The 23,477-nt window shown below is 39.4% G+C and overlaps 1 protein-coding gene across 4 annotated transcripts in view; it reads right to left on the bottom strand.

The window, feature by feature from the left end:
• xrn2 (5'-3' exoribonuclease 2) overlaps positions 1–23,477 on the bottom strand; it is a 49,426-nt gene that overhangs the window by 16,264 nt on the left and 9,685 nt on the right. For all 4 annotated transcript variants that reach the window (XR_005637000.1, XR_005636999.1, XR_005637001.1 and 1 more), the window contains exons 17-27: positions 20,445–20,539; positions 17,477–17,612; positions 11,928–12,035; positions 10,698–10,787; positions 10,406–10,478; positions 9,056–9,139; positions 7,806–7,903; positions 5,439–5,518; positions 5,241–5,297; positions 3,992–4,060; positions 2,570–2,698 (exon numbers count right to left, since the gene is read on the bottom strand). Coding sequence is in view for 1 of the 4 variants with exons in the window: in XM_039782186.1 (XP_039638120.1) it covers positions 2,570–2,698; positions 3,992–4,060; positions 5,241–5,297; positions 5,439–5,518; positions 7,806–7,903; positions 9,056–9,139; positions 10,406–10,478; positions 10,698–10,787; positions 11,928–12,035; positions 17,477–17,612; positions 20,445–20,539 (1,019 nt within the window). In the remaining 3 variants the exon portion in view is untranslated. The remainder of the gene's footprint in view (positions 1–2,569; positions 2,699–3,991; positions 4,061–5,240; positions 5,298–5,438; positions 5,519–7,805; positions 7,904–9,055; positions 9,140–10,405; positions 10,479–10,697; positions 10,788–11,927; positions 12,036–17,476; positions 17,613–20,444; positions 20,540–23,477) is intronic.

Consider the following 23,477-nt stretch of genomic DNA (forward strand, 5'->3'; position numbering starts at 1 on the left):
TTCACATGTAAATCAGTAAACTATGTGTTTATTTCAACCAAAACTAGAGTTGTGATGGTTGGAAAAGTGGAAAGATGACCAAAAACAACTTTTCACAGTTTTATTTTGTTTCTGTTGACTTTAAATGAAGTGTATTTTACGATGTTAAAATTACTTTGAGTACATGGAGTCTGGTGTGTTTTTATGGTTAAAAAAAGGATCTTACTCTTTAACAGAAAGATCGACCTCCTTAGAAATCCTTTCCATAATGTTGTCAGACTCTTAGAATAATAATCGGAGTCTGTCAGCGGCAAAACGAGCACTTTTGTGAAGGTAAATACAAGCTGGACAATTGCCCTATTAACTTACATTGTAGCTTGTTTCGCTGCTGCCGACTGCAGTGATCCCTCTTAATACTGGACCAAGATCAAAGATTGTTGCTCCCATCAGTCACTTACAGTCCAGGTTGGACTGGATATTTGTTGAACTAATGACATTGTGATATTTTTTTAGATTGTTTAAGGATACTGACAGCCCGGAACAAATAAACTGGTGCAGATCTTACAATAGGATATTCTTAATATTCTTCTTAAACTACTATGAAATTTCAAATTCAAAGTTATTGATGTTTGTATTAATCCTAAACACAGTCCTGCAGATTTATACGATTTGACATAGAAGGATGGCTGTTTGATTTCCAGCTCTACATGTCCACATGTCGTTGTGTCCTTGTACAAGACACTGAATCCCAAATTGCTCCTGATGCTCAGGCCCGCAGCTGATAAAAGCGCTTTATAAAAAAGGCAGTCCATTTACCATTTAGTTTACGATACTTAATTACAAATATATACAAAAGATAACTGCAAAACTTGTGTTTCTTCAGTAGCTGTTTCCAGACAGAAGTCTCCATCATATCCGAGGTGTACAAAGCTGGCTTATTGCCTCAGACTGGACTTAACACTCATCCCTCAGTCAATTGTTTGAAATCAAAGAATTAAAAAAAATAAAAAATAAAAAAAATGATCTTTTTCTTAACAGGTTCTTTCTCCAGGTTTTTCTGCTCACCATCCTCTGAGCACCTGCCTGTTTGGCCCCATCAAGGCACATAACTGCCTGAATTACTGAATTAACGACTTAGTTTTGCAGGAAAAAAAAATAAAAAATTGGAATACATTCTGTTTCTTCAAATCCCTGCATAATTAATTCCCAAACACGCCACAGTCGGACCGAGCCAGATGTTCAATTATTCGCATTTCCTTAATGATAATATCAATGTGTGGAGGAGAGAGCTTAGATCATAATCAAGGATGGCTGGTTAATGGGGAGCGTTCGGAGGGTGGGGGTGCAAACATTTCAACACATTTTCCATTTTAAAACACTGTACTCTTCTCCCAGATATGAATACTGAGTTGTTTAACACTTACTATCAAATATCATCATACCCTGCAGGCTGGTTTAGAAGCAGGTGTGTGTTTGTGAAAGCCATTTTCTATATAAACTACTGGGTTTCTTTGGATGCATTTCATAAGCGTGAAATCATCACAGGTGACATTTCAACTGTGGATGGACAAAGGAATACCTTCAAAATCTGCTTTTTGTGGAGATTATTTTCTGTGTTCAAGATGTTTCACATAGGGTTGTGCAATTGAGCGAATTTTGATCGCGTTTTTGGCTCCTCAGGATAACAAAAACAACCTAATCGAGAAAAACAATAATTTTGCACATTATGTTTTGCAAGTAAAGCTGCAGACACACCGACCAGAAGGCCGACCCTCAGCAGAAAAGGCAGTGTGACTGATCGGTCTCCCCGAGTTGGTCAAAAAGTTCCTCAGAACACACCAAAGAGACGTAATACGTCTCAATAACAGCAGGCGGCGCTAATCTGTATTGTCGCCCCAAAAATGAACACTGGCAGCTGATTGGATGAACGCGTCACATTGGTCTTATTTCTCCGGAAATTCAAAGCCAGACTGTCATGGCGGCTCGTTCAGAATACGATCTCCTATTGTACTAAAATAGTTCACCGAAACGTGTTTCTGAAAACATTTTAAGAGAGAAATAGGCCGTGCAGTTGCTGAATCTGTCTTCATTTCAAATCGACAAAGGTCAGTTTAAAAGATTTGTCAGATTTTGAGAGACTCTAGTCACGCTCATCCCGCTCCCCGTTTCGGGGTTAGAGCTCTACCAATCAGATGGGTCATTTGAGTCCGACTGCCGGCAGTGCCCACCCCGCCGATTATACATGTCAAATCTGCCAGAATGAAGGCTGACGGCCCCTCGGACGGACGACGGCACGGAACACACTCGAGTCACCGACCTCACCAGCCTGTCCGACGGCCGATTATCGGCTCGGTATGTCAGCGCCTTTTACTCTCATTTTGATTCGTCTTCTGAATGATGTGCACTTCTGCCCCTCCAAAAAGGCTAAACTCACTCAGCTATCATACATTCATGTATGTATGTATGTATGTATGTATGTATGTATGTATGTATGTATGTATGTATGTATGTATAAATAAATATACATACATATTTTTTTTTTTTACTTCCGCAATGTTTTAATGGCTGTAAAAGTAGCAGAGAAACTTACCCCAGAGCACGGAATCCGGACTGGTCCAGGTGAGCCTGCTGCCTGTGTTGGTTGAAGCCCAGCTGGGGCCTCCATGGTTCCCTGTTCCCCTTCTCCCAGTCCCCTGGCTTCAGGACCTTATTGGGCATCCTGAAACAAAAACAGAGTTAAGATGCACAGAGAAAGATTTTTATTTTTTTTTTTTAAGTGAAAATACTTTAAAATCACAGAGAGAAGAGCGCCGTCATCTCTAACTGAAATCCTGCAGACTCTTGTTTGGCTAAAGCGGATCTTTCTCAATATACCAATAAATGTCAATTCATTGAAAAAGAAAATTCATTCAAATTATGATGAATAATGAATATGAAATTATTATCCCACAAACAACGTGTTGGTGTACTTTTGTCCCACCCCGGTTATTTTAAACGAAAGACTATTTTAGGTAAAAATACACAATAGGCATTTTGAAGACATCACTGTGGGCTCTTCTAACTTATTATTTAGACCAGAGGTCTTTAACAGGGGGTCCGGGACCCCTAGAGGGTCCTCAGAATTATTGCACGGGGGCCGCCAAATTATTTATATTTTTTATTAAAAAAAATAAAAATGTCTTCACATGAATCAAGCATATTATCAGCAAATATAAATCAACCTATTTGTGAAAAAAGCTCACTGATGATAGGCTTACTATCCACAGATACAGTTCATCCTAAGGATTCACTGTGCTAGCTAGCGAGAGAGATTTTTTTGAAAATATATAATATATATATATATATATATATATGATGACAAGTTATTGTAGTTTAATATGCAACTTAATTTTATACAATATGTAATAGGGGGTCCCTGCTCCGTCTCGCTTTCAGTTAAGTGGTCCTTGGCTAAAACAAATGTTGAAGACCCCTGATTTAGACATCTACATGGAATAAACAATTATCAAAAAACAACAACAACTGATGGACTATTAAGTAATAAAAACAAAAATTAATAATAGTGACAATACCATTAGATGAAAATTGTCCAAAGGAAATGATGCAAAAAACCTTCAAACTGAAATTCACAACTGCCTCTTAGAACAGCAGCAGGTGAGTAAAACTGGACACTAACTTTTTCACTGTCCCTTGTATAAAAGATAACCATCTAGTTAAGAGTAGCAGCAGTAGGAGTGTACTGCAGGTACTGTTTGGCGATATATTATTCTATACTCTAGTATTGTCAACAAATCCCATAAAAAGACCCAAAACCCACAATTATTGTATCCAACAAATGGATTTGCTCCAGTTTGTTTGATAAAACTGACATTACTGAGACTTTTAAATATCTCCAGCCTTTAATAACGATGGGTGCAAAATGAAAACCTCTTTCCACAGCTGAAAAAAAAAGTGGCTTAATATTTGGATGAAGCATTACTGAGATAAAGTTTAACAAAGAAAAATCCCTCACTTGGCTCCAGAAAGGAGGACCGCCTTGAACACAAAGCCATCTGCAAAGTGGGGATCCTTGAACTTCACGCTGGAAAGCAGAAGAAAATCATTTTCAACCGAGGAAAAAAAGAGCTCCATGAGCTCACATTTCTAAAAAGGAAGAATCTTCCCTTTCAACACAGAGAGCTGGAGTTTGTGATGTTCGATGTAGTGGATTATTCTCGTGATGAGGGGTTATCTTTCTCAGCCTGCCTCATCTACTTCACCTCGTCATTTTCCACGTTCCTAAATTTCTTTTCTCTCTCAGAGAAAGGCTGCACACTTGTATAAGACCCCGTCTAGCTGTGTGCCAATTGGTGATGGGATCTATGATTGAACCAACTTACTATCAAAACTTAAATGTTAGTTGTTTTTTATGTTTTTTATTATTTCAGCAGTTTTATCAAGACAAAATGCCAAAAATGTCTCTGGTTTAAGCGTGTCAAATGTAAAGATTTGCTGCTTTGCTCCTTTTTATAAATCAAAATATTTTTGAGTGTCAGACTTCTGGTCGGACAAAACAAGACATTTTAAGACATCATGTTGACCTTAAACATTTACACCAATAATTGAAAAATAAAGAACAGATCAACCTATAATGACTCGTTGCATCGCCAATTATAAGCTTAAAAAAATAAAGGATTTGCTGTGTTCCTTTTTATCATGTCCACCTCCTGTCATATTTCACATCAGCTTTATACTAACACTATACTTTAAGCACTAGTTATTCCAGTCAGACGACCGCATGCAGAGTTGGCGTTCAAGTAGGAAAAAAAACAGCCCAACTTTAAGCATAATGTACACTACCGGTCAAAAGTTTGGGGTCACTTAGAAATGTCCATTCCACTCCATTACACACAGAATACCAGCTGAGATCAGCTGCATTGGTTTTTCAGTTTTCAGATTACTTTATGTGCTTACATAATTGCAAAAGGCTTCGACTGAATGGAAATTTCTAAGTGACCCCAAACTTTTGACAGGTAGTGCATGTATAAATACAACAGGATCCAGCCTGACAAGCTGCAACAGTATCAGTGAATTAACCCCAAACTGACATGATTACTATCTGTTTAAACATATAAATCAATTTATGATGTCTGAGAAGTGTGTTCAAATGTTGATTATTTCAACCTGGAACAAAAGTACTACAAATAAGACACATTGTTCCACTCCTAAGACTTTAACGGTCACAAACCGTGGAACTAATGTGGATGATAGACGGTGCTTACCCGATCGCAGTGTTCTGTGAAATGTCACGCAGCATTGGGATGGGTGAAGTGACTGGCCTGAGGAATAAATCAGAAAACAAGTAAATAAACAAGTCGGTGTGGTCACACTTGAACCGGATCACCTTCAGTGTGTAAACGTTTGTCAAAAAACATAAGACTGAATGTACAAAAGTGAGAATAAAGCAGTCGTTTCCTTACTTATCTGGTAAAATAGGGTTGTCATCAAGATTTAATGTACCTAGGATTCCATGGCACAGCTCTGCGGGGATCTCAGTGTCCTAACGGAGGGAAAAGTGGAGTTTGTTTCAAGTAATAAATGGTAATTAGATTTACTGACTAGCAGAATATCCAGCCACTTTAGCTTCAACACTAAACTATTACTCATCCTCACACTTCATTAGATAATGTGCATCATAGAGAATTACTTCATGGTGATTTTGTCCTGCTAACAAGAACATACTTGTCATGAAATTTACTGATCACATTTAGGATCCCCAGAGGATGAACTCTTTCGGACAATGTGTCAGCTTTGCACAGAAGATATCAATAATGGAACGTCGTGTACACAACAGGTGTTTCAGTCACGTTTTTTGTTGTTGTACAGGCTGTGTAAGGTCGGCCACACGCTGCCTGCGTGGCGTGAGCGTGGCGTTTCTGTTGCGTGGATTTTTCTATGTCTTTGCACACCAGAAACGTGTCTGACGCGGCGCTGCTGCTAGCCTCGTCTGTACACATACGTTTCTCATCGATTTACTGCACTCAAGCAGTAGTGTACTTCATGTTAAATCATAAATACATACTGATCTGATTACAGCTAAGACAACGTCGGCAGTATTGACGGCAAAACAGGTTGCAGAATATTTCGTTTTGTATTGACAGGTGCAATATTTGAAAATCGATAATTATTTTAAATGACATTTATATCTGCATTTATTTCAAATGTCGGTTCTATTTCTAGCATGCATGCGTTTTCGGCGCTGCTCGAGCCGCGCGTCACGCAGGCAGTGTGCAACCTGTTAACATGGGAGCCGAAATATAAACAGACAAGCCGTGCAGCTGACCCGCTCGCGCCATGCAGACAGCGTGAAGCCGGCCTAAGAGCGCGTATTTTCTGTGTAATCGTGACCCAACATGTGTTCTTAGGCTTTGAGTCCATTTTATTCCATTTTACGTGCGTATCTACAGATTGAGGCGGTAGTAAAAACTTGTTTGTGATATTTTTAGTTTCTGCGTTTCCACTCACGTTTTTATGCGCACATTGAAAAAGCAGCTGGATGGATGGAAACACACCAACTGTGTAATTTTACCCCAGGTTTGTGGAAGACTTGTATTGCACGTATTTTGCGGCAGGGTTTAGGGGTCCTCCCTCAAGAAAATAGTTTTTTAAATAATAAACACCCAAAAAAAAAAAAAAAAAACGACCCAATTATTATTAGGATTAGAATTTTAACCATTGGGTCCGATAACATTTGCAGCGTTGTCCCTAGGTTTGGGAACCAACTACAATCATTAGATTTGAGAAAAGTAATTTAGTTAGTTTTGATGCTCACATTGATTCATCAACCATTCTTAGGTTGATGCCCATAACTACTTGGGGGCTTTGCCTAAAAAACTTTGTAGGAAAAACCCTGCAAAATGTTTGATCCCATTCCTGCTCCTCAGAGAGTAAACTTTTTACATTTTGATGACCCTATAAAAAGGTATATCTGGTGCCTCCATCAGGACAAACTTTACAGGTTCAGCTCTACTTTTAGTAAAACTCTAAAATAGATAAGTCATCAGTATCTTGTTTGACTTAACAGTTGAGTAGATAAACAAAACTTCACGTGTATCTTGTTTTAAGAAAGAAACCACTTGATAATGCTTACGAATTTAAAAAATGCTGAATCCGTCTTTACATATGTGCAGTGATGTATCGGTCTCGTCTAGTTTGAGCCAAATCGGACGAGTCCTGGGTAAAGTTTGCAGTTTTACACGCTGCTGTATTGTTTTGAGTCACGGTTCAGAAATGCTCATTAAGAAGTATTCACCCAGTGAGTAAACATTAGGCTGAACAACAATTTGCTTTGGTTTACAAATGCATTAATCAACGAGACCAAATCCGACTCAGACGACACCTGCTCAGCTGCACAAACATCTGCAGCAGAACGAAGTAATGCAGATCTTTAACACAGAACCACAGAAAGAGACTATTATTATTATTACTACAACTACTACAGACACGTGTTAAGATGACAGGTCAGCTGAGACGGGAGGCTGTCAGCTGCACGATGCATTACACCACTTGAAAAATATTCAAAACACTGACAAGTCTGTTCTTCGATTACATGATTGGCCACCGCAGCGTGACGTGGGGTCGCGTGTGGTCGGTCTCAACTTTTCTGCCACAGGCTCGCTGCGTTTTTTTGAGTGTCGCCCCTGCGGCGCCCATTCAAAATGCATGGAAAGACCTGCATTTTTGCCTGACCGTCGGACGGCCAACACAGGCTGTCTGAACGCTGCCTTAAAAGTGCATCGACTGACAAAATTATTTCCTAAGACAGTTTGATTTGAATTTATTGTTACCTCGTGAGATTCTGTTCGGTAGAGTTCGTGGATGAAGTCGAAGAGCGGGTGAGACTTCCCGAGAAACATCACGTCGCTGCCCAGGCTGTTTCTTCTCACTGCAACAGATAACAGACAGCGGCTGTGGTCAGGGAGGGGAAAAACAGCCATTACTGGGCAGACCGCTGATATCAAATTGTTCTAGACTGGATGGTAGAAGAACGGAGAGATTATGAGATGAGAGGACAGACGAATGGAAAGATGAGAAAAGTCTCAAATACCAACATAAGAGAAACAGATAAGCAAAGTCCGCAGGAGAGAAGGAAGAAAGAAGATGAGCTAACAGTAAATGTTTTTTGGACATACTCATCATCCAAAACAGAGAGAAAACTGTCTTATGTTAAATAAATGAGGTACTTTTCATCGAATCAAATTGTTTTCTTCCCTGTGGTGACAGCAGCTCGTACAATCAAAGTATATTCAATGGTTGTTAGAGGTCTTGAGTTTGTCCCAATAAAACTTTAAACATTCATCTGAAATGTGTCACCGTACAGTTGCCCCATAATTAAACAATAAAATGTAAATGATTGTGGTTCATAACTAAAAAGAGAAAAGCTACAACTGAAGTTTTCCTATTATTAAAAGTTATAAGTTCTGGAGCACAAGATTCTTTAGTTTAAGACTTCTCTACATGAGTACAATCTCCTCTCAGTTATACATAGTAAATTCAATCTAATCTGAATAATATCAACTCTTAACATTTTTCTTCCAATTCGCTTTCAGGTCACCGTGCTTCACTGCTACATGTTAACTTCATGACAGACTCGTGTTGATACTTACAGTCAGTGACATTTAGGGCTGTCCCCAATTAAAGAAAATCTTAGTTGGGTAACACTCATACGATTTCGACTAACAGATTACCTGATTTAATCGACAGATCTGAGGTTCTACACAAAGGATCATGCAAAAGCAACACTTCAAATCTTTTGTTTAACAGATATGTGCTCATACGTTTCTTGGAAATAAATCATTCAGTATGAAAGTGTAAAAAAAAGAAGGCCTAATCGACTAAAGAAATCTTAGTCTACTCAGACCAATACGGCCGTATGGTCCACTAATCGACTACGAGAGAGGGCAGACCTAGTGACAATCATAAATATGAAAGCTACGTCTGTCAAACACCAATCACCTTTGAAAACACATTTGTTACAAAAGATTTAGTTAATTACAAAACAGAAAGCCAGAGTTTTTACACTGATGTTTTTACTCACCTTCCTCGGGTGTGAGGTCAGCGTAAACGTCTGCGAGAGCCGCCCTCAGCCGACGTTCATCCACGAAAGGCAACAAGGCCACGCCTTCAAAAATTAAGCACATACAAGGGAATTTAACGGCTTGTCAGACTGATGTCATGAAGTGGCGTATGGAGGACACGCCATTGGCGTGTTATCAAGACGCATAGTCGCTTTTTAGTGTTTATCACCGCTGTTTGACCTCCATTGACTTGCGATTGCGTGTGAAGTTACGCCGTTGCGAGTAGTATGAAAGGGGAAAATCTGCATAGGGGGTTGGTGGGGGAGGGAAGGGGGGGGGGGGGGGGGAGATGGGTCAAACACAGGACTTTCACCCAGGAGAACGGGGATCATTTCCCACGTGTCACGTTTCCTAAAGTCAACCGTTGCTTTCTTCTTTACCTAAACCCAACTGTCCCGTTCTTTTTTTCCTAAACCCAACTGTCCCGTTCTTTTTTCCTAAACCCAACTGTCCCGTTCTTCTTTACCTAAACCCAACTGTCCCGTTCTTCTTTTCCTAAACCCAACTGTCCCGTTCTTCTTTTCCTAAACCCAACTGTCCCGTTCTTCTTTTCCTAAACCCAACCGTCCCGTTCTTCTTTTCCTAAACCCAACTGTCCCGTTCTTCTTTTCCTAAACCCAACTGTCCCGTTCTTCTTTTCCTAAACCCAACTGTCCCGTTCTTCTTTTCCTAAACCCAACTGTCCCGTTCTTCTTTCCTAAACCCAACTGTCCCGTTCTTATTTTCCTAAACCCAACTGTCCCGTTCTTCTTTCCTAAACCCAACCCATTTGCCGTGATGCCAATTCCCCGAGCCGTCTTTCCTGCTCCGTCTCTGTGTCACTCTGACATAGCATAGGATCCCCAAAATAGTGTGTGCGGGCTCAGACACCTCCCCAAATAGTCACGTGACAGCAAGCTACCATGACATATGTCCTCATTGTCAGTAGAGCGTAGACACACGTGAATAGCTCAAAATGCAACGTGCTGTATACGGCAGACATACACGCGGCGTAGACATACATGCGGATAGCTCTCTAATGCGTACAGATAATACGCCATTTGGCTTTAGGAAAGTGGCGTGTACGTTTACACAAAGTCATGATGTCATGTCGGGCTTGTAGTGTTTGTTATATGCTCCACCCACTTGAGTGGCATGATGAAGAAACTATTGGATTTATTTTAACAAACAAAAACACAGCATGGGAAGGAATTAATCATGGGTCCCTTGTAGAATCCCAACGAGTGTTTATTCACAATAAAGATATACAAACAGCTGGAACTAGACCGTTAAAAATGAAAGCTGAGTTTTTGAGTGGGAAAGTGACTCACCCTGCCAGGCGTATTTCTTGCCGTTGAGATCAATGGCAAAGTCGTCGGGGTAGAAGTCAATGATGGGAGAATCCTGTGTCAAAAGTAGTGTTTAAAATAAAAAGGTGAAGAGACTTGAAAAACTACAACTTGTAAAAAGAAGAAACTATTCTGCTGCGAGAAAGTAAAAAGTAAAAAAAATATTTCGGTATCTGTATTAGCCGAACATATCTTGACTCAATTTTAAAGACCTCTAAAATTGTCACAAAAATGTCCGCCTCTCTCTGCACATCCTTCCGAACTCAACACTTACGGGACTGCTCATGAGGCTCCTCCATGTTGGGGGCAGGAAGTTGCCGCTGGCGGCAGGAAACACACCCATCAGCTGCTCCAGTGGCTTGAACTGCACACAACAACAACAACACAAGTAATTTACACACTCGTACTCACTCAGCAGTTCAACAGTCTGGTCTCGTTTTTATTGAACATCACTGTAACGAAGATTACTCATGTCCAGGAAAGGGAGAGAGATGTCAAATCACCCCGATTTATTATCAGCCAATATTTAACTTCTTACTGCGATCCAGGACACAATATCAACGCGTATTTGTGTGCTAATGTGAGGTGATAGTTAGGACTTCTCAGTTCAAGCACTGTACTTTTCTTTAAAGTATTTTATTTGGTGCCATTGGGCAACATTTCCACAATAATCTGTCAGCATATTGTAATTAAAAGTCATCAGATAGAAAACTAAGCTAGACTTGTGCATCTCCTTTTGGCGCGAGCGAGCGAGAGCAAGGGCGAGAGAGATCTTATTGGCTGTTCTACAAATTCACGTCTCTAGAGATACTGAAAGTTGCAATTCCACCATTGGCAACAACTGCCTACACTGCAAAGCAACCCGAAATAAAAGGAAGATTGACTTCTCAAAGAGTCGAAAAGAGTGTTTGACAATGAAAGGCAATAAAGGGTCAATATCAGGAGATGGAGAGAAAATGTTGCTAATAGTTCAGCCTTCCGCTAACCGTAGCTCACAGCTGCGGCTAATTGAAGTTCATGTTCTGTAGCGAGTTAGAGCCTCAGATCACAGTAGGTCACCTCAAATAGGCTTTACAAAGAAAACAGGTTATATAACAGCATCGGGATAACAGTGACAATGGGGATGATTGAAATGAATGACTAGTACAGGTTACTGTATGAAGAGAGGTGCTGACGACAGAGGGGAGAGCTGCAGGAGGAGGGAAGGGTTTTACAATCCTGTCGTTTATTTTTGCCTTTCCCCGAAAACTACCAACCCCAGCTTTAAAAAGGCGGGCAGGACAAGCAGATACGTTTTAGTGGATCTTTAGAATAACGCCTCCACGATGGCATCACACAAAATGGCTTCACTTTGCAATGAGTTTACTAGCATTTGATTGTAATTATTCAACAAAAAAACTCTTCTTTGTAAGATCGTGATCTGGAGGTGGAGAGGAGACAAAAGAACAGGGACAACAAAAGAAAGAAGAAGTAGTAGAGAAGTAAGGGTTTAGTCCATTCTTACCGGTTTGGTGTCCTTCTCAAAGTCGGTGAACATGCCTTTGATGTCTTTGAAGTCGGAGGCGAACGGCGCGTAGTGGAACGGGAAGTACCACTTCCAGGAGGCACAGCCCTGCACATCAACACAGAAACAATCACACACTTTAATATCACTTCACACGTCAGAAGAAATCCCAAACAGGCCGGGAGCTGCACAGCCTGTGCATTTAGCATTTAACCAAGGCTGCAACTTACAATTAATTTTCAGAAATGATTGATCTTTGGATTATTTTTTTATTGTTTTAGTCTATTAGATGAATGTCAGAAAATCGGAAAACATTATCCATTATAGTTCTCCATAGCTGTCCTCAAATTGTTTTGTCCACAGTCGCAAGATATCTATTTTATAAAACAGAAAAGGAGAAGCTGACCCAGAAAATGGTTGGCCTTTTTTGTTTGATTAAAGACTTAAGTGATGATTTAATCACCTGTCAACTAAATTCTGTTTGATTTAATGTTGGCTCTACAGCCAACAGTTAGATGCTGGTTCTGATTGGTTGCTTTTCTCTTTGTGTTGCAGAACATTTTAAGTGACTTGGAAGCAATTTCCTGACCCCCCCCCCCAAAAAAAAAAAAAAAAAAAAGGCTTTTCTTTGCCCTTTTCCCCCCCACAAATGTCCCCCTGCAGCCCAAAGCTTTAAATCCAATCTGATCAGCAGACGTGGCTACGCTGACATTTAAAAACCTGAAACTTGATCAGACGGAGTGTGTTTCAAACTGTTATACTGCCTTTCAAACTTCGATGTCGTGGGGGGAGGGGGTGGGGGGGGGTCCCATTTATGTTGCTTGATCTACAGTGGAGCTGAAACCGATCCAGTCCTTGGAAAAATAGACTGTACCGTGAACCCTTGAGCGTCTGGGGGACAAAATATTCCCCAACACCTGCTGAGAGGCTCTTGCATCTCAAAAACCATTCTCCTCCTCAGCTCTGCGGGTTTTTTCAAATGTTTATGTGAGAGCAAAGAAGAAGAGGAGCGCTAGAAATCTAAAGCCTGCAGATCCAGCATTCGGGACCACTTATCCTTCCTGAATAAACACGTATCGCACTGAACAACGACCTTCACTTCCCACAATCCACCTCTGAGAAAAATGAGACCCTCTCTGATAAATCCACCAATCCTCACAGCTGAGCCAATCTCGCCACTCTATTATTAAAGATGGTCATTCAAATGATAATATGGGACTTTACCATGATAAAAGCTGGAGGAGGCTCCAATCTCCACGCTCAAAATAATGGCACAGATCATTTATGGTAATGTGACGACATGTTTTGTGCCGAGGAGAAATTCATTTGTGACCTTGGCCCGGCGGGGTCAAAGACCACAAACCGAAACAATACAAATAATAATAAAAAAAAAATACATTTACCGTCATGTTTCATAACATCTGACAAGTAGAAAAGCTCAGCATGTTATCAAAGGAAATCAACGAGTGCAATGAAAAGCTGTAGTCTCCCGTGGAGGATTTAATCCTATTGAGGCTTTGAGTTTAAAAAAAAAATAAAAATAAAAAAAACACTTCTGTTGCCCACTTTAGGGCTGCAACTAATACAATACTTTTATCATCAATTATTTTTGAGATTTATTAAGTCTATAAAACGGGAAGGTGACGGCCAACCAAGTGTCCAAAACCCAAAGATGTTAACTTTATGTCAATTACAACGGTAGCTAAAAAACGTCTTTGTTTTTCACATCAGTAATTCAGGGTATCAAGCTCTACTGTACTACTTTAACTGTATATCAGTTAAAAATAAAACTGAGCTATTTGATCAAATTAAAAGATTATAGGACTACCTGTAGCACACTCCTTTCAAGGAAGCTCACAATAATAGCATGCTCAGACTGGCCAGGAATATTTCAAATGACTCTGCACATGTTTTGCGCAGAGAATATCAGCTTCTGCCTTCAAACCGATGCTTTAGAGTTCATGCCTTCAATCGCATCAGACTTAAAAACTCTTTCATACATCAATCTATCCTATTGTTAAACCAGCTACATTAAATCCAGTGCAATATTTATTCAGGGTTACAAGTCTCCAAGATCTTGCCTGTGTGCGTGTTCATGTCATTTTCTGTTGTTATACATGTATGCTTGGTTTCCTTACTTGGGTGTTTATGTCATTTGTGATAATGTTTCATGGATGTCCTTTGGTGTTATTCATCTTATGCATGTCTGCATGTGTATCTATGCCTTTTTTATTTTATTTTTTAAATATGAGCTACCCAGGATGCAAAAAGAATTTCAGCCCTGGCTGACAATAAAAGTTGTATTGTATTTCATATATAAAAACAGAAACATTAATCATCACGTGAGAAACTTCAAACAGCAAATTTGACATGAAACAATCAATTGGGCATTAAATAGTTGATTAATTCTCAATCCATCTAATTAACAATTTCAGCTCTAGTCTTAATGATTTAAATTCAAATTTTAGTTAAATCCAGTGCTAAACAATAAAAGAAGTTGTTGTAAGTTTTATACATGAAGAGTTTTGTCGGATGTAACAGTGGAACACAACTCATCACGCTGAATATCAGTCTGATTATTTTATATATGGATCTACTGACGAGTGTCAAAACAGAAAATATTTGTGTTTCACACAGGTTGGCTAGAACTTTTAAGGACCATCTGTTATGTTTAAATTGAAACCAAGTGGCCTTTACAAACCAAATATAACCAAATGCATGATTAATAAGTCATATCTAAGCTGTCGATTAAAGTAGACCTGTGATGATCTGCTGATTCTATTTGATTTCGATCCAAGTCTAGATTCAATTTGTTTTAATTGAAATTAGAAAAAAGGTTTAAGTAAATCAGAATAAAACACGTTATCCCATACACACTTCTCAGATTGAGTGCTGGGAACCTAAATTTACTTTTACTCCACAAGAAAGGAAAACTTTTTGAACCTCTGAATATGACATTATGTTTAAAGTGCAAATTATAGATAAATCCTTGGAAAAGTGATGACATCTGAAAGAAATCCTCCTAAAAAGGTGTTGCTAATATTTAGTTTAAACACCTCTCACTATACTCTAATACAAATCAACAGTAGCACAAATGACCATAAAGTTGAAAAAATAAAAATAAAAAAAAATAAAAATAAAAATGTATAACCTTGATGATTGATTTTATTTACAGGCCTGTTGTGTTAGACGGCATTAGCTGCAATTCAGTGGACCCAATACAAAACAAAAGACCAATTAGGCAACCACAAACAATAAAGCTACCGTATGTAAGGAGGAACCACAGCCGGGACATAACGACACAGACACAAAGTCTGAACTTGAGATTTTAAGAATCAATGTTGGATCATTTTCAACAAAATTAGGATTAAAATCAGGAAAGTTGACTCTTTTGCTGCTCAGTCCTATTATTTAGTAAACTCTTCTCATTAGGGGTTAAACTTAAATATTTAGTGTTTTGGATAAACCTCGCTCGGATCATTTGGCGAGGTGTGCGTGACCGTAATTCGGGTGTGTGTGTGTGTGTGTGTGTGTGTGTGTGTGTGGGGGGGGGCGACAGAACCGTGAATGTGTTGCAGCAGAGAGCAGACACGTCCCCGTCCGGAGGGCCCGCTAATGAATTCATCCAGAACGGCCCCCTGAGAGGGGCTTTGGATTGGCGAACATGTGGAGTCAACACCGAGCGTGCATATAGACAGCTCACAATCAGCACGAACAAATCCCCCCCTGGCTCAGCCCAAGACGCCCCTGGCTCTTCTGAAGAGGGCCCACAGCTGATAATTTCATTTTCAGATGAAGATCAATATTTTACAACAATAAAAATGATTTAGTGTATAAATCACACTGCAAACAAAGTGGAGATAGTGATATCTCTGCGGTGTGGAGGGTTATTTGTTGAGACACTCGACAGTAAGGAGTTCTTGACTTTCAACCAAAAAAAAAAAAACCTGTCGCACGGTTGGTCGTCCATTCTGTGTCTTTTTTATTTTAGACAGAATGAGTCAGTTTGATCGGAGATGATCAACTGTAAACTGAATATGGTTAAAAACTTAAAGCGCTCATAATATGCTCATTTTCATGTTCATAATTCTATTTACAGGTTATATCAGAATAGGTTTACATGGTTTAATTTTCAAAAATCACCATATTTTTGTTGTACTGCACACTGCTGCAGCTCCACTTTTCACACTGTGTGTTGAGCTCTCGGTTTTAGCTACAGAGTGAGACATCTCACTTCTGTTCAATTTGTTGGGAGTCGCACATGAGCAGTAGCTAGGTAAGGACTACTAGCCAGTCAGAAGCAGAGTATGAGGGCGTGCCCTGACAGTAGCTAGGTAAGGACTACTAGCCAGTCAGAAGCAGAGTATGAGGGTGTGCCCTGACAGTACCTAGGTAAGGACTACTAGCCAGTCAGAAGCAGAGTATGAGGGCGTGCCACGCTAGCAGCTAGGCGAGCATTATAACGTGTGTTCCAAAGTGACCCCGTTTGTCTCTGAAGTAAAGGCTGGACTACAATAGAGCTGTTTGGAGCAGTTGGTGAACAGTGTTTTCTGTTGGAGATGGTAAGTCCCTTTGGGGGACTTTGGGGTTTTTCACTTTGTAAACTTATAACGTGCACAAAAAAAGATATAGAACACTATAAAGAAAAGGGGAAAAGCCAAAAAGCATAATATGAGCACTTTAAGAATACAACCAAAAACTTTGCAGCATGTTTTATGGATCTCTGAATACAGATCTATTTTGTGGTTGAGTTCCTCAAATTAACAAATCACTTTATTACTTTCTTTTTGAGAAGAAGGTCACAACTTTAAAAACAGTTTCTAACAGACATGCAGAAAAGTTTATAGCAGCTGGACTAGTTATATTTTTTCTAATTAGTTGCAATACATTTAGTGGTTCTGGAAATACTGAGAGGACAATTCCATTATGGTTAATTGTTTTGCCTGTCTTTTCTTTTATTGCACTCTTTTCATGTTTGTTTTAAAACCCGCTCAGGTCCCTTCCCTCCTATTCTAATCTAAACCGCACAGAAAATGCAAAGCATTCATGTTGTGGGTTAAGGAAGAAAACTTTTGATTTGCAAAGTAGCAAAGCTTCTGTGTAACGTGACAACGTTAAATAAAAAAAATAAAATAATAAGTATTCATTTTCATGGGGAGAGAGAGGGGTCCAACAAAGGTCCCTGGCTGGAACCAAACCAGTGACTTTATGGTTATCCGGTAGGTGTGCTATATGCACTGTTCTAGATGGTATGTCACGATTGTCATCTTTGTTCAAGTAGTTCCAGTAAAGTATATCTGCGTTCTATGATGTCTTCCAACTTTGATTTTATCTTTGTGTACCGTGAACACTAGAATATCGAGCACACACACACTCCACAACACAAGGTGTTTCATGTAACATACTGATGATTTCACCATTATTAGAGCTAGGATAGCGTAGGTCACCAGAAACATTGGGATAGTTAAAAAAATATATATAAAAGCCATTTTAAAGTCTGTACCACTGGAGAACATGTTAATGAAGCCACAGAGTGATTTCAGTGTTACCTGGTAATAGTAGCGCAGCACCCAGCAGAGACCCTCCACGTACGACTTTACCACCTTCTTCCTGAAGTCCTCATCCTCCACGTCCACGTCAAACTTGGTCTTGTAGTATCTCTGCTTCCAGCCGTCCTCCCACAACCTGCAGCGCACATGGACACAAATATTAAAAATATATATTATGCTTTAATGATCCAAACTATTCAGAAGATGGAACTCGTTTTCTTCACAGAAAGCTGGAATAAAAAGCATTTAAGCTTAGCTGTGGCTTTAATATTAGTTTTCCCAACACTTTTACTGTTTGTGACCTTGAAATGTAAATGTATTCCACTGTTGAACGATCACGTTTGTGGAGTAAATGTATGTACCTAAACGATCCATTTGCTTATCAAAATGCTTCTCTGTTCATCTATAGGCTGAAAAGAAAACTGCATTAACTTTCTCCCTGCTGCTGGAATAGTTTAATGGCTTTGACTTCTTGGTAGATTTGGGGCGGCGATGCCGTTCCGCACACATAATCAAGGCCGTCCAGCATCTGTCTGGTCCGCAGGGAGCACCGACTCCTGAGAGGAAAGCCTCCATGAATACCAATTTAGCCCGACGGATTTAGCAGCTTTGACGAGTGTGTCACAGAGGAATTTATTCGAATATTCCTGCTTTCCATATTAATCATGTGCAGAGGGAAGTGGGAGCTGTTCAGCAGAGGTGTGTGTGTGTGTGTGTGTGTGTGTGTGTGTGTGAGAGAGAAGAGTTTTCAACAGCTTGTGCTGCAGCACTGTGGCAATGAGTGAATCTCTCTGCTTGTGTTTGTTAACGCCATCTTCGCTGGTCTGTAAAGACTTATTTTAAAGCCATTTTAGTGACTACATGCACACAAGGGTCGAACAATAGTACGTTGATCTGGATCGATATATCAATTCAATGATCAACGATCCAATCTCATCGACACAAAGTGAAAACATTGATACATATCTTTAAGATGCACCTGTATTCTGAAATTCCAACCTTATATTTACTTTTTATTAAATAGAAAAGTTTGGTTGTCATTTAAGTTTAGTTGCCTTTTGTGAGTTGATATTAATTCAATGATTGTGTTAAACGGGTAAATGGGCATGATATTGTCTCATATTAATCACTTAAATCTTATCATGGCAGAGTTTTTCATGAGAAATGATGGTATCGTTATAAATAATATCGTATTGTGATAAAACTTGTGATCTTAAAGTGTCAAAATTGATTATTTTTGGCTAAAATAGCAAGGCTGGTATTTGTTTTTCAGTGTTCAAAGTACAAAAAAACTAATTTTCCACAAAACGTCCCGACAACTTTAAGCAATTTCTTATCAATCCATTTCCAATATAAATTACTCTTAGTAGCCCTTACACGAAACAGATTTTGAATATTAATACCTCTTTTTATCTCAAACAACAAATTCTCTCTGCAGATGCTTCAAAATAAGCAATAACCGCATGCTGACTTATTGATTCAATTCAAGATTCAATAGTTTAACGCCATGCAACCAAGTTGCTAGGAATTTGGTGCAGTGTGCTACGGAAATTATTCATAGCAGACAGTCAATGCCTGTATTTAAAAAAACAACAACAAAAAAAACATGCCATATTATCACCGGATTTTAATGTGCGCCGTTAACGTGAAAGATTTCCAGTTTTAAGTTTTTACACATTGAAAAAAAAAAAAAAGAAACGGGCAACCGTTACCATGGAGCCCTGTAAATGTTTAAAAAGGTCAAGTGCCATGGCTGAAGAGAATCCTGCGAGTCAGAGCAGTCAGTCATAAAGTGTCAGTGCATTGTTTTCATGAGGAAACGTTATGTAAACGGTTTTGTTTTTGTACAGCGAGGTGAAAAAACAAAAAACAAACTAAAATCACATTTATAGACTGATCTAAAAATGTCATGGTCAACTTAAAAATCACAGTATTGTATGGTTGATTAAATAGATTTAGGTTTTTTGTTAAAAAGGTGCTCCAAGTGATGTTCTAACATTTTTTGTCACATACAGCAAACATCTCACTAGCAGCCTGTCCCCTGAACACACTGTAAAAAACATCTCCTCACTATCTGCTAGCTGTCTGTCCCCTGAACACACTGTAAAAAACATCTCCTCACTATCTGCTAACTGCCTGTCCCCTGAACACACTGTAAAAAACATCTCCTCACTATCTGCTAACTGCCTGTCCCCTGAACACACTGTAAAAAACATCTCCTCACTATCCACTAGCTGCCTGTCCCCTGATCACACTGTAAACAAACCACGGTTTCTGTAGACAGCCCAGGCCCCACAAATGGCAAAAAAAAAAAAAACCTGCACCACCAAACATAAACAGTGTTCCAGCCAAGAACTGACAAGAAGGAGCTGGTTGAGTCATGAATGTGCATTGTGGAAGTAGCCTATGTGCCAACGCTGCTGCAGTGATGGCTCAACCAGCTAGCAGATAGTGAGGAGAGGTTTGCTGTATGTGACGAAAAATGTTGTAGCCTAAAAAAACGTGTCACATCACTTAGAGCACCTTTAAATAAAAACGAATGATTAAAAAAGGACAGATTTATGGTCATGCTCTTAAGAACGGGGGAACAATCTACTATCTCTGCGGCGTGCTGCATTGAGGGTAATGTAGGCGCCAGGTTTTGACAAGGAGGAAGAAGAATGTGTGGAATAAAAAAAAAAAAATAGACAATGTCTCTGGTTCTGCTGCATTAAGTACTTTTTTTTTATAAATAGTGCAAAGTAACTCAGGCCCTTATGTGGACAAACTTCCAAAACACATGACTACAAATGAGACTTTGGAGGTGATAAAAAAATAAAAGGCCAATCTTGTAATCATCACCAAGAAGCAGATGTAAATGTTACTTCCACAGACGGCCGCTTTTATTCACTGTAAATCTAAACACAAGATGTGTCCACGCTTCCACGCCGGCCGACCCCCCCCCCCCACTAAGACCCCTCAGGTTTACCTGACGTTGTCTTCAGGCTCCGGCTCGCTGTCACTGTCCTCAGCTTTCCTCTTCATCCCCCGGTTGTCTGCGCTGCCGCTGGCCCCTGCAGACGACTGGGCAAGAAAAATAAAACCAAACAAGAAACAAAGTACAACATGAAAACTCAGTTTTTAAATCAGTGCAACAACAAACTTCAAAAGCCATCTTACAAATTTAAATGTGTTCAAAAACTAATTTGATTTTGAGTAAATAAACTACGGGTTGTAGCAACCTACACTAGACCGAAAAGATCTGTCTGTCTGTATGCGACCTTCGCATATCTCCAGAACGTTCATCCGATATACTTCACACTTGGCGGGTGTATTGATGGGAACTAGAGATGTTCCGATACCGATACCAGTATCGGTATCGGCTCCGATACTGCCTAAAACGCTGGTATCGGTATCGGGAAGTACTGGAGTTTATGCACCGATCCGATACCACGTAATGAAGCCCTAAAGAAAATCTACGTTAAAGTAGTTTATTTATGTTCTTTTTCATTAAAACTATAAAAGAAAGTTCTGGGGCATTCCTTGTTTGCGTTTGTTCATGTTTCACAAAGAGTTTAACCTGAGCCAGACCGACAACAAAGAAAGAAATCATATCACATCCATACAGAGATAGTAGTATACAAATGTTAAAACATAATGAAATATATGACACGCTGGTATCGGATCGGTACTCGGTATCGGCCGATACGCAAGTTCAGGTATCGGAATCGGTATCGGGAAGCAAAAAAGTGGTATCGGACCATCTCTAATGGGAACCCAAGGATGTGCCGTGTTGAAGTTTGTGCGATTTTGACACGGTACACATTCAATATTAATAAACTTTAAACAAAAAAGCAAACAATGTTCTGTGTAGCAGTGGGGGGCTGGACTTCGGGATCCTACAGAGAAGTGGAGCATGTCATCCGCACTGGGCTTTTACATAACTATTGCATTATGTGCTGCAATGACAGACATTTCAATCTAAAGTTCATACACATTTATACCATACAGATAAAAGAAAAATATTTATCTAATCATTTATCTAAAAATATTACAGTGTGCTGTATGCTTTATAGGATCGATTCAAAAGGAGTTTTCAGGATGTGTTTTATTTGACATTGACTACGTTTAACATGCAGCCAATAACCCGTTCAAAACCGGAATATTAGCAAAAACCCAGTCGCGCACGGCCATGTAAACACCGGCAAAAACCCGAATATGCTCATATTCCGGTTTTTAAAAACACGAAAATGATCCCTTTTGGTCATGTAAAAGCGTATCGGCATATCCCCATCACAAGGAACATTGATTTGTGTTCTGCGCAGGTTCTATTCGCAAGGAATCTCGGTCTTTTGAGTAGAGGAACTTCTTGTATGTGCCAGAAAACCTGCGCGCAATATAGCGGAAGTAAACAAGAAGTAGAGGTAAACATGGCGAGACGCAGCACAGCACCACACTTTTGGAGCGAGGAGGAAACCAATTTCTTCATTAGTGTGGTGAAAACCATGAATATAATGTCTTTTGTTGACGGCAGAAAGTACCGAGATAGTGAGATTTATAAGAAGGTGACCGAAAAGTTACGCGAAGCAGGGTTTGTCCGTACGTCCAGACGCTAACCGTGCGTCGCCGTTTACATCGGGATATCGCCAATTGATTACAAATGCCATGTATACAGGAGTAACTCTCTCTGCTCACGCATGTAAACGGGTTATTCCGAATGTTTCAGAAACCCGAATAGTGACCTTAACCCGACCATAACCCGAAAATTGACAGCTTGTAAACGTAGTCCCACATAAAACCTTTTTACTCAAAAGAGGATTTCTCTACACTGCTGTCTGTGATTTGTTTGAATGAACATGATAGATAGTAAAAAAAAAAAAAATCAATCACAACTCTAACTATTTAGCCTTCCATTTTCTGAAGCCTTTGTGCTCATTTTATTCATGTGGTAATGCATGGTTGGCAGTACAGCCATAATCCAACTTTAAATATACAAAGAAAAGGCAACGGCATGAAATTATAAGAATACTAGAGATGTTTCTCAAGGATAACGTTTCCATAGTTTGCTAAAGGAAAGATAAGCTTTTGGACATATTGTGTTCGATCTTTGGTTTAACCTTTTAACATATATGTTCTATATACATAACAGTTCTCTGCCAGTGTGTGTGTGTGTGTGCGTACACTGTTCCAAATTATATCTTTCACTGACTTTCCTAAATAGTCGATGCAAATGACAGTATAATTTTCAAGTCACCAACCATTAGGGTTGAAGTCGAATTTCGTTGAACAAACCACCCAATGAAAACAGTTTTTTTTTTAAAGATATTTAAAAATAAAAAACAACTCAAAATGCACTGTTCCAAATTATTACGCACAACAGAGTTTCAAAGCATTGTATAGGTTGAAAAACTCATGGTGTGGCCCCCATCCTCAACCCTATTGGGAACCTTTGGAGCATCCTGAAGCAAAAGATCTATGAGGGTGGGAGGCAGTTTGCATCAAAACAGCAGCTCTGGGAAGCTATTCTGACATCCTGCAAAGAAATTCAAGCAGGAGCTCTCCATCAACTCGCATGTTCAATGGATGCAAGAATTGTGAAGGTGATATCAAAGAAGAGGTCCTATGTTAACATGTAACTGGCCCCGTTAAGATGGCTTTGATTGAAATAGCTTTTGATTTCAGTAAATATGACCTCCTAATGCTGCAAATTCAGCAAATGACCATTTTCAGTTCTTTACAACCTATACAATGCTTTGAAACTCTGTTGTGCGTAATAATTTGGAACCGTGCATTTTGAGTTTTTTTATTTTTAAATATTTAAAAAACAAATACTGTTTTCATTGGGTGGTTTGCTCAATGAAATTCGACTTATACCCTAACGGTTGGTGACTTGAAAATTATACTGACTATTGCATTGACTATTTAGGAAAATCAGTGAAATATTATCATTTGCACAATAATTTGGAAAACTACACACACACACACACACACACACACACACACACACACACACACACACACA

Source organism: Perca fluviatilis, chromosome 18 (genome assembly GCF_010015445.1).
Source record: "Perca fluviatilis chromosome 18, GENO_Pfluv_1.0, whole genome shotgun sequence".
NCBI classification, from domain to species: Eukaryota; Metazoa; Chordata; class Actinopteri; order Perciformes; family Percidae; genus Perca; species Perca fluviatilis.